Genomic DNA, 11,913 nt, shown 5'->3' on the forward strand with positions numbered 1-11,913 from the left:
TCAATCATTTCTTTTGAAATCAATGACAGAAGAAACAACAGATGGAGAGGATATGCAGAAAAAGGAACCCTCTTGCACTGTTGGTGGGAATGCAATCTAGTGCAGTCACTCTGGAAAACATCATGGAGTTTCCTCAAAAAGTTAAAAATAGAACTACCTTATGACCCAGCAATGGCACTACTGGATAATTTCCCAAATACAAAAACACCAGTTCAAAGGGACACATGTAGCCCTATGTTTATAACATTATTATTTACAACAACCAAGATATGGAAATGGCCCAAGTGTCCATTAATTGATGAATGGATAAAGAAAAAGTGATTGCTCCCTATATATAGTGAGCAATCTCACTCCTTGATATATATGTATATATAGGAATATATCTATATGTATATATAGGAATCTATCTATACATAGGAATATTATTCAGCCATAAAAAAGAATGAAATCTTGCCATTTACAATGGCATGTATGAGCTAGAGAGTATAATGCTAAGTGAAATAGGTCAGTCAGAGAAAGACAAATACCATATGATTTCACTCACATGTGGAATTTAAGAAACAAAACAAAGGAGCAAAGGAGAAAAAAAGTGACAAATCAAGAAACAGACTCTTAATTATAGAGAACAAACTGATGGCTACCAGAGGGGAGGTGGTTGGGGGGATTGGTTTAATAGGTGTTGGGGAGTAAGAAATACACTTGCTGTGATGAGCACTGGGTGATGCATGGAAGTGTTGAGTCACTATATTGTACACCCGAAACAAGTAAAACACTGTGTGTTTAAAAAAATAATAAAAAAGTAAAAGACATATGACAGTTCAAAGAAAGTGAATAAATAAATTTAACATTTGGGAAAAAAAGAATTAGCCTGCTGCCCTAAGGACATATCTGGTGTGTTTGAGGAAAGTTTAATCTGAAGAACTGGGCTTAATTTATCTGATACATATTTGTGGTATATATATCTGTGTCAAAAATTATTCTAGGCACTGGGCATATGTCAGTCAGTGTATAAGAGAGACTCCAACTCTCACAGGGCTTCTAGAAGTTTCTATGACAATTGTTGCTTTAAATCTCACCCTACCCCACCAGCATAGATCTTGCCTTGTCTCTATCCCTAGGTTAAGAGGGGAACTTGGTCATGTCATGATTTTCCAACTGTGAGTTTCAATCTTTTTCAACTCAGATTAACCCCTAGAATTTAGAAACCTCCACACAAATTTCTGTGATTATTACCAATATGCAAATACTACTGTTCTGGTCCCCAGACTCCAAATTGACTCTCAAAACCAGTGCAACTAAGACTTGAATTAGCCCCATCCCCTTGAACTCTGATTTGGACTTTTGTTCATTTCCCTTATTTAGGTTGGGCCCTATGCCCTAGAGGTTTCCTTCTCCCCATCACTGCCTGCCAGTTTGCTCTGTCCTCCCCCTGTCAAGGTCCCTTCTGCTGTGCCTGTGCCCATGCCTGTTGCTGTGGTTATGACACTGACTCCTAGAACTGCTTCTAGCTTGCTTGCTCATTGCCTGATGATCAAAGCCAAATAAAAACAAAGATGATGGAGGCAGCAGCACCTGCATCAGCAGCTCCTCTCTAGTGAAGTGTCCCTTCCAATCAGGAAGAGGTTGCTGTGGAAACCTGTCTTCTCATTTCTAACCTACTCTAATTCCTCTTTTATCGATTCCGATTACAATTGAATGAGTTTTGTTTCATGAGACAACTTTCTCAACAATTTTTACAACCAGCTTTTTGGCACCAATTAGCCTTTTCTTAAAGGGAACAAATCCTTTCTCTTTCTGAATGCTTTCCAATAATTATTTCAGTGTTTATTATATGCAAGGCAGTGTGGTGGACCTTGGTGGTAGATACAAAAATGGAAATATATGATGTGTGTGGGAAAGGGCACTTGTATTTGGAGTCAGAATACCTGGTATTATTAAATAACTTTTAAAATGTATAGAAGTCATGGAAATACATGACCAAAAGCTAAAATAGCACAAAGAAGCATATAGTGAAAAAAATACCTCTCAATTTCATTTCTCACATGTAAGTAATATTTTTTCTTGTGTTCCAATAATTTTCTGTACATATATAAGCATATATGTTTTTCTTGCTTTATTTCACAAATAGGATAACTATAGTACATATCATCCTATTTGACTTTTGCCCTCTATTTATTGAACATTTTCTCTATCAGCAAGTATCTATCACATTTTTAAGGGTTACATAGTATTCCATTGTATGGATGTACGGTCCCCTACTGATGACCATTTATTTGTTTGAATTTCTTTTATTACAGTGAATTTACTATAAACATCTTAGTACACATATTTTGGTAGAAGTCATAGTAATTGTGTAGGATAAATTCCTAGATGTGAAACTATTGGATCATAGGTTTGCATAGGTATAATGTGGACCTATATTGCCAAATTCCTCTCCAAAATAATTGTACCAAACTACTGTCTTTCCTTTGGATATATATCAAGGAGTGAGATTGCTGGATCATATACTAGTTCTATTTTTAATTTCTTAAGGAGCTCCTATGCTGTTTTCCATAATGACTGTACCAATTTACATTCCCACCAACAGTGTACAAGGGCTCTCCTTCATCCTCACCCTTGCCAACACTTGTTTTTTCTTGTTTTCTTGATAATAGATAGTCACGCTAACTGGTGTAAGGTAATATCTGCTTAAGATTTTAATTTGTATTTCCCTGTTAGTAATCTTGAGCACTTTTTCATATACCTTTTGTCCATTTGTATCACATCTTTGCAAGAATGTATATTCAGGAACTTTGCTCATTTATATTTTTATTTTTTAATTATTTATTTAGATTCTACTTAGTTAGCTTACAGTTTAATATTAGATTTCAGGTGTACAATATAGTGATTCAATACTTCCATACACCTCCCAGTTCCAACACTTCCACACAACACCCAGCTGCTCTTCACAAGTGCACTCCTTAATCCCCATCATCGATTTAACCCATCCTCCCACCCACTTCCCCTCTGGTAACCATCAATTTGTTCTCTATAGTTAAGAGTCTGTTTCATGGTTTGCATTTCTCTATTTCTGTCTCTTTTTCCCTTTGCTCATTTGTTTCTTAAATTCCACATATGAGTGAAATTATATAGTATATGCCTAGCTCTAACCATGTCTTTGCAAATGGCAAGATTTCATTCTTTTTATGGCTGAATAATATTCCATTACACACACACACACACACACACACACACACACGGATACTAGGATATAAAATGGATATATAGATATAGATAAAGAAGTGGTATATCTTTATCCATTCATCAACTGATGGACACTTGGGTTGCTTCCATATCTTGATTATTGTAAATAATGCTGCTATAAACAGAGGGCTGCATGTATCCCTTTGAACTAGTGTTTTTGTATTCTTTGGTAAACTATCCAGTAGGGCCATTGCTGGGTCATAGTGTAGTTCTATTTTTAACTTTTTGAGGAACTGCCATGCTGTTTTCCAGAATGGCTCTACTAGCTTCATTCCCACCAACAGTGCAAGAGGTTCCTTTTTCTGCATATCCTCACCATCTGTTGTATGTTCTACTGTTGATCTTAGCCATTCTGACAGGTGCGAGACGATATCTCTTTGTAGTTTTGATTTGCATTTCCATGTGTCTGTTGACCATCTCTGTGTCTTCTTTGGAGAAGTCTCTCTTCATGCCTTCTACCCATTTTTAATTGGAGTATTTGTTTTTGGGGTGTTTAGTTGTATAAGTTCTTCATATATTTTGTATACTAACCCTTTATCAGATATATCATTTGCAAATATCTTCTCCCATCCCATGGGTTGCCTTTTAGTTTTGTTGATTATTTCCTTCACTGTGCAGAAACTTTTAATTTTGATGTAGTCCTGAAAGTTTATTTTTGCTTTTGTTTCCCTTGCCCCAAGAGACATATCTAGAAAAAAAATTGCTAGGGCAATGTCAAAGAGGTTGCTACCTGTGTTCTCTTCTAGGATTTTTATGGTTTCAGGTCTCACATTTAGGTCTTTAATCCATTTTGAATCTATTTTTTATGTATGCTGTAGGGAAGTGGTCCAGTTTCTTTCTTTTGGATGTTGTCCAGTTTTCCCAACATCATTTGTTGAAGACACTGACTTTTTCCCATTGGATATTCTTTCCTGCTTTGTCGAAGATTAATTGATCATATAGTTGTGGGTTTCTTCCTGGGTTCTCTGTTCTGTTCCATTGATCTATGTTTCTGTTTTTTGTGCCAGTACCATGTTGTGTTGATGATTATAGCTTTTTTTTAAAGGTTTTTATTTATTTATTTGAGAGAGAGAGAGACAGCCAGTGAGAGAGGGAACACAAGCAGGGGGAGTGGGAGAGGAAGAAGCAGGATCCCAGCGGAGGAGCCTGATGCCGGGCTCGATCCCAGAATGCCGGGATCATGCCCGGAGCCAAAGGCAGATGCTTAATGACTGAGCCACCCAGGCGCCCCTGATGATTATAGCTTTGTAATATAACTTGAAGTCCAGAATTGTGATGCCTCCAGCTTTGCTTTTCTTTTTCAAGATTGCTCTGGCTATTTGGGGTCTTTTGTGGTTCCATACAAATTTTAGGATAGTTTGTTCTAGTTCTGTGAAAAACGCTGATGGTACTTTGTCAGGGATTGCATTAAATGTATAGATTGCTTTGGGTAGTATAGACATTTTAACAACATTTGTTCTTCCAATCCATAAACATGGAATGTCTTTCCATTTCTTTGTGTTGTCTTGAACTTCTTTCATTGGTTTTTTTACACTTTTCAGAGTACAGATCTCTCACCTCTGGTTAGGTTTATTCCCAAGTATCTTAATATTGTTGGTATAATTGTTAATGGTATTGTTTTCTTAATTTCTCTTTCTCCTGCTTCAATACTAGTGTATAGAAATGCAACAGATTTCTGTACATTGATTTTGCATCCTGCAACTTTACTGATTTCATTTATCAGTTCTAGCAGTTTTTTTGTGGAGTCTTTCAGGTTTTCTATATATAGTATCAAGTCATCAGCAAATAGTGAAAGCTTTACTTCTTCCTTGCTCATTTGGATTCCTTTTACTTCTTTTTGTTTTCTGATTGTTGTGGCTAGGACTTCTAGTACTATGTAAAATAATAGTGGTGAGAGTGGACATCCCTGTCTTGTTCCTGACCATAGAGGAAAATCTCTCAGTTTTTCCCCTTGAGGATGATACTAGATGTGGGTTTTTCATAGATGCCCTTTATTATGTAGAAGTATGTTCCCTCTAAGCCTACTTTGCTGAGGGTTTTTATCATGAATGGATGTTGTCAAATGCTTTTTCTGCGTCTATTGAAATGACCATATGGTTCTTTTCTGTTATTGATGTGGTGTATCATGTTGATCGATTTACAAATATTGAATCACCCTTGCAACCTGAGAATAATCCCACCTGATCAAGGTGAATGACGTTTTAATATATTATTGGGTATTTTTTGCTAGTATTTTGTTGACGATTTTACATCTATGGTCATCAGGGATATTGGCCTGTAGTTCTCTGTTTTAATGGTGTCTTCACCTGGTTTTTGTAACAGCATAATGCTGGCCTCATAGAATGAATTTGGGTTTTACTTCCTTTTCTGTTTGTTGGAATAGTTTGAAAAGAATAGGTATTAACTCTTCTTTAAATGTTTGGTAGAATTGGCCTGTGAGGTCATCTGGTCCGGACTTCTGTTTGTTGTTTTTTTTTTTTTATTACTGATTCAATATTTTTGCTGGTTATCAGTCTGTTCCAGTTTTCTTTTTCTTCCCATTTCAGTTTTGGTAGTTTATATGTTTCTAGGGATTTATCCATTTCCTCCGTGTTGTCCAATTTGTTGGCATATAGTTTTTAATAATATTCTCTTATAATTGTTTGTATATCGTTGGTGTTGGCTGTTATTCCTTTCTCTCATTTGTGACTTTATTTATTTGGATCCTTTCTATTTTCTTTTTGATAAGTCTGGCTAGAGGTTTATCAATTTTATTGATTTTTTTTCAATGAAGCGCCTCTTGGTTTCATTGATCTGTCCTACAGGCTTTTTTGTTTGTTTGCTTGTTTGTTTTTTGGTTTCTATATGATTCATTTCTGCTTTAATCTTCATTATTTCCTTCCTTCTGCTGGCTTTAGTCTTCATTTGTTGTTCTTTTTCTCGCTCCTTTAAGTGTAAGGTTAGGTTATTTATTTGAGCTCTTTCTAGTTTCTTGAGGTCGGCCTGTATTGCTATATACTTCCCTCTTGAGACCATTTTTGCTGCATCCCAAAGGTTTTGGACCATTGTGTTTTCATTTTCATTTGTTTCCATGTAATTTTTCAATTTCTTCTTTGATTTCCTGGTTGTCCTATTTAATGTTTAGTAGCATGTTATTTAACTTCCATGTATTTGTGGTCTTTCCAATTTTTTTCTCGTGGTTGATGTCTAGTTTCATAAGCACTGTGGTCAGAAGAAGTACATGTTATGATTTCAATCTTTTTGTATTTATTGAGGCCTATTTTGTGGCCTAATATGTGATCTATCTTGCAGAATGTTCCATATGCCCTTGAAAAGAATGTTTTAGAATTGAATGTTTTGAATGTTTCGAATAGGTCTGTTAAGTCCGTCTGTTCTAGTGTGTCATTCAAAGCTATTGTTTTGAGTGGGGTGATAAAGTCCCTTATTATTATTGTGTTATTATTGATGAGTTCCTTCATGTTTGTTATTAATTGTTTTATGTATTTGGGTACTCTGATATTTAGTGCATGAATATCTACAATTGTATCTTGTTGGATTTTCCTCTTTATTATTATATAGTGTCCTTCTTCATCTCTTGTTACAATGTGTGTTTTAAAGTTTATTTTGTTGTATATAAGTATTGCTAAACCAGGTTTCTTTTGACATCTATTTGCATGATAAATGCTTTTCTAATCCCCTCACTTTCATTTTTCATTTGTTTTTAGGTCTAAAATGAGTCTCTTGCCAGAAGCATGTAGATGGGTCTTATTTTTAAAAAATCCATTCTGATACCCAATATCTTTTCACATTTAGCTATTTACATTCGAGGTAATTATTGATAGATATATATTTATTGCCATTTTTTAATTGTTTTGTGGTTGTTTCTGAAGATTTTCTTTGATGCTTTCTTGTCTTTCTTTCAGGTTTTGCTGATTCTTTTTAGTGATATATTTGGATTTCTTTCTCTTTATATTTTGCATATTTATTAGTGGTTTTTGATATTTGGTTACCATTAGTTTTGTATATAACCTCTTCTGCTATATTAAGTTGATGGCTGTTAAAGTTTGAGTCCATTCTTTTCTCCTCTCCACACATTTTAGGTATGTGTTATATTTTATATCCTTTTTTGTGCGTTCCTTGATTGACTTTTTATAGAAACATTAATTTTTACTAATTTTGTGTTTTCTACCTTTATACTGTCAATTTTGGTCTCTCCCTTCCACTCAAAGAGTTCCCTTTAATATTTCTTGCAGGGCTACTTTAGTGGTCATGAACTCCTTCAGTGTTTGTTTATCTGGGAAATTCTTTATTTCTCCTTGTATTCTGAACGATAGCCTTGCCAGATAGAACGTTCTTGGCTGCAGGTTTTTCTCATTCAGCACTCTGAATATATCATGCCACTCCCCCTGACTTGGAAAGTTTCTGCTGAGCAATCCCCTGCTAGCCTTATGGGGTTTCCCTGTATGTCACTGTCTTCTTCTTCTTGTTCCTTTAAAAACTTTTTCTTTATCACTGTATTTTGCTAATTTAATTACAATAGGATTGGTGTGGATCTGCTTTTGTTGATATTGATGTAAGTTTTCTGTGCTTCCTGTAGCTGGATGTCTCTTTCCTTCCCTATTTTAGAGACGTTTTCATCTATTATTTCTTGAAATAAATTTTCTGCCCCCTTTCTCTCTTCTTCTTCTTCTGGGACTCCTATAATACAAATGTTTGATGGAGTCACTGATTTCCCTAAGTCTATTCTCATATTGCTTAATTCTTCTTTCTCTCTTTTGTTTATCTTGATTACTTTCCATTATTTTGTCTTCTAGGTCATTAGTTCATTCCACGCTTCTTCCACCATGTTCTTCCTTCCATCGGATGTGTTTCTCATTTCATTTATTGAGCCCTATATCACTACTATGCTATTCCCCATCTCTGTAGTAAGGGTCTCATGCATGTCTTTCACTCTTCTCAAGTCCAGTATTGTTATGATCATTGTTTTAAATATTCCATCAGGCATATAAGATACACTTATATCTGTTTCACTTAGACCTCAGGCCATGAAATTCTTTCATTTGGGATAATTTTCTCTGTCTTCTCATTTTATCTAAGTCTCTGTGCCTATTTTCTCTGTGTTAGGAACATCAACTATACCTCTAGATGCGGTACTTGAGTGTGCTGACCTTACAAAGAACAGGTCATGTAATGCCCTGCCACGTAGTGTCTCCTTTTCCTCAGGACCTGATGCTCCCAGAATGTTTCCAATGTGTGCTGAGTATGCTCTGGTATTTTATCCTGGCTGTTTTATCCTTCAGACCAGTTGCCTGCAGAGGCTCTCTTTGCCTGTTGTGGACAGTGTTTAGTCCCTCGCCTGATTGTGGCACATTTTAACTAGGTGTCTTCTGGTCCATTTGTGAAATGAGACCTGTTACCACCACTGGAAGTGAGACTCCACAAAACTCCCATGTCAGGGGACCAGTGTGAGCAGGGATTTGGGCCAGTCTTTTGGGGGAGGGAGCCTATCATGTTGGGACAGAGGGAAGTGTGACTGGGAAGGGTGGTTCCACTGGAGTGTGAGGGTGGGTGGGTCTTGGTGTAAGCAAGTTAGGTAGCAGGTGTCAGTGCTGCAGTGGTTCCAGTACGTGACTCTGTGGTTATTCTGAGGGGAGAGGGAGGGAAATGGCACCTGCTAGTTTCTTTGTTCCCAGAGGGGTTTCTCTATGAACACTGTTTCTCTGGGATGTGCTCTGAAATGAGCAAATAACCTCCCCACTCTATGCCCCAGACACTCTTCAGATCACTGTTTCCACACTGTATGTCTGCAGTTGTTTGCCTGCCTTCTTTCCAAAGGCAGTGCAATGCCCTCTAGGCTTTATTTCAGCCAAGGTCTCTGACCTTTAAAACTCCAGTCTTTAAGCCCTACTGGCTGCCAGAAGTCATGAAATTTGGCCCCTCTCATTTTCCACCCCCCATTACTATGGGAATGAGTTTTCACTGTGCACTCTCATATGTGCTAGCCTGGCTCTTGCTTTTCTCCATGACTGTGCTCCCTCCCCACTATAGCAGCCATGATCCACTTCGGTCCCAAATCACATCTCCATACTTCCTAACTTCTTCACTGTGGCCTCTTCTTTACCTTTAGTTTGTAGAGCTTGTTTTGCCAGTCTTTAGGTGAATTTCTGGGGTATTTAGGATGATTCAATAATTATCTAGTTGTACTCGTGGGACAAGGTGAGCCTAGGGTCCTCCTACTCTGCTGCCATCTTCAATCCCTCAAGTAGCAGGCTAATTTTGAACTTTAGCCACCAGAGAGAAATTCCTGATACGTGTTGGGGCTTGGCAGCAGGGGGGTGAGGCTGTGCTAATGAAAGCCTCATGAAGGCCAAAGAGCTTCACTTCCTACAAATGGGTAATTCTCTAGCAGGCAGAGACTGAGAGGTAGAGCTACATGTCTCCTTTAATTAGATTTCAGTTCAAATGTTACCTCTTCAGAAAGGCCTTCTCTGACCACTGTAGCTAAAATGTCCCTCAACACTCACCGATGACTCACCAAATCATTCTTTATTCCATTACCCTGTTTTGGTTTCTTCATCATCTGAAAATATGTGAGGTATTTGTATATGGAATCAGTTTATGCATCCCTCCACTAGAATAAAAGCTCCACAGAAGCAAGGACTTTGCCTCATTCATCACTATATTTTTGACTCCTACAACAGAGCTCAACACATAATAGGTGTTCAGTAAATATTTTTTGAAAGTCAGGCTGAAGTAACCAGTCTAATAAAGAGTTAAGTGTGAAGAACCACTTCCCACTTTTTCTCAGAGGAGAAAGAACAACCCAAGTTCAATTTTGACAGTGATTAAACAATTGGGTTTAGTGACAAAAGTACAAGTTTATACTTGCATTTCTATTTCTTTCAATTTTACTCTAGCCAGTACATAACTTTCTCTTATATATTGCTTATAGTGAGCAGACATTTTCCATCTTAACAGTTTCTTTTGAACCAGAACAATTGCCAAAGGAGCTCGTGTGCTAGTCTATGATTACCTCTATGTGTGCGAGAAGAAAGTGTTGTCTTCTGTCTGTAGTCAAATCTGTAGACTATAGATTAACATAATCCTGAAAACAGTGTTTCTCAAAGGAAGCCTAAGGACCTCCAACATCAGAATCACTTATCTAAAATGCATATTTCTGGGCCTCATTCTGGAACTATCAAATCATAACTGGGGAGGGAACCAAGAAACTGCATTTTAAACAAGTTCTCATGGTGATCCTTGTCCAGAACTGTGAGATTTTACTCTACTTGTAAGTTAACAAGTTAGCCTATCATGGTTTCATGCATGCTGACAGAACACATGAAATTTCTGGGTCAGAAACAGGAGTTTCTTATTATTGTTATTGTTATAATAATTATTATTACATATTTATTATTATTGCTCAGCAATACCTGCAGCCAGAGTATCTGCATGTGTGTCAGTTTCCCACGCCTTAATTCTCACAGGATGGCATGAGGAAGGCTAAGTGATGCAAGAACATGCAGTAAGTTGTGTTACTAAAGAAGAACACCAAGCTTAGGGAAAATATTTTTTTTTATAATGGGTGATAAGTACGCCTAATCTTTATTCTAGAAGAAAAATATAATCTTTATTATATGTGACAGAAATAAACCTGTCCTTTGTTCTGGAAGGAGATACAATCTATCTTCCAAGACTGTTCACTGTGTAAACACCCTTAGAAAGAAAGTCTGGAGCACAAGCAGTCAGTGCCTCTATTCACAAGACATGCAGAGATCTATGGACAATTATTTTCTAATAATTCTAATGGCCACTCAGGTCTGGGAATCATTGCCCCCAGAAAGACTCAGCCATACCTACAGAGCTACCTTTATGCACCCGAGCCTATTAGGTCCTGTCAAATATTCTACCCTTCTCTGCTGCTCCCAGCTTGACCCAGCCTCTCTCGTCTAGCCATGTTTCCTTAGGTCATGCTGTTCTCTTCAAGGTCACCCTTTTTTTCTGAAAAGTAAACCCACAAGCTGGCTCTGAGGCACTAGGGGCTCCCACTAAAAGATTTGTTTGAAGAAGTAGGAAAGTACCTGGAAGGAAAACAGAACAGTGAAAAAAATAAATAAACATTTATTTGTTAAGTAAACAGCTATTTATTGAGCACCTACTGTGTCTTAGAACCGTGTGAGGCACTGGGAATATTAAGATTCATTCATGACTTGGCAGTGGCCACTGCACAGACCAGGCATCACTAGCTCACCAGCTTTGCTCTGCTTCCTCTGCAACCATGTCTGACAAACCCAATATGGTTAAGATTGAGAAATTTGATAAGTTGAAATTGAAGAAGACAGAAACGCAAGAGAAAAATGCACTGCCTTCAAAAGAAACGATTGAACAGGAGAAGCAAGCAGGCGAATCTTAATGAGGCATGGGCCGCCAATATGCACTGTACATTCCACAAGCATTGCCTTCTTATTTTACTTCTTTAGCTGCTTAACTTTGCAAGAAGCAAAAAGGTTGTATCAAGTTTAAATGACTGTGCTGCCCATTTTCACATCGAAGGATAGAGAACTACTGAAAATGAAGGCCATGCTTTCCTCTCCCATATGCCTTTCTGGCTGGCAGAGAAGGAAAAGAACTTGTATGTTGGTGAAGGAAGAAGCTGGGTGGGATGACAGTGAAATTTAGAGTAAAAACCAA

General features: G+C 37.3%; 1 protein-coding gene across 1 annotated transcript; it reads left to right on the plus strand.

Moving 5' to 3' along the window:
* Positions 1–11,500: 11,500 nt before the first annotated feature.
* On the plus strand, positions 11,501–11,694 carry LOC123793029 (thymosin beta-4-like). Its single transcript, XM_087859390.1, has one exon. It carries the CDS (start codon positions 11,501–11,503, stop codon positions 11,633–11,635), a length of 135 nt encoding a protein of 44 aa, XP_087715516.1. The 3' UTR covers positions 11,636–11,694.
* Positions 11,695–11,913: the final 219 nt, after the last annotated feature.

The sequence above is a fragment of the Ursus americanus genome, chromosome X (genome assembly GCF_024610735.1).
Source record: "Ursus americanus isolate L20-20 chromosome X, mUrsAme1.1.p, whole genome shotgun sequence".
NCBI classification, from domain to species: domain Eukaryota; kingdom Metazoa; phylum Chordata; class Mammalia; order Carnivora; family Ursidae; genus Ursus; species Ursus americanus.

What these genes read in the sequence shown, in the direction of transcription:
- LOC123793029 (XM_087859390.1), top strand. Translation starts at nt 11,501, where the DNA reads ATGTCTGACAAACCCAATATGGTTAAGATTGAGAAATTTGATAAGTTG.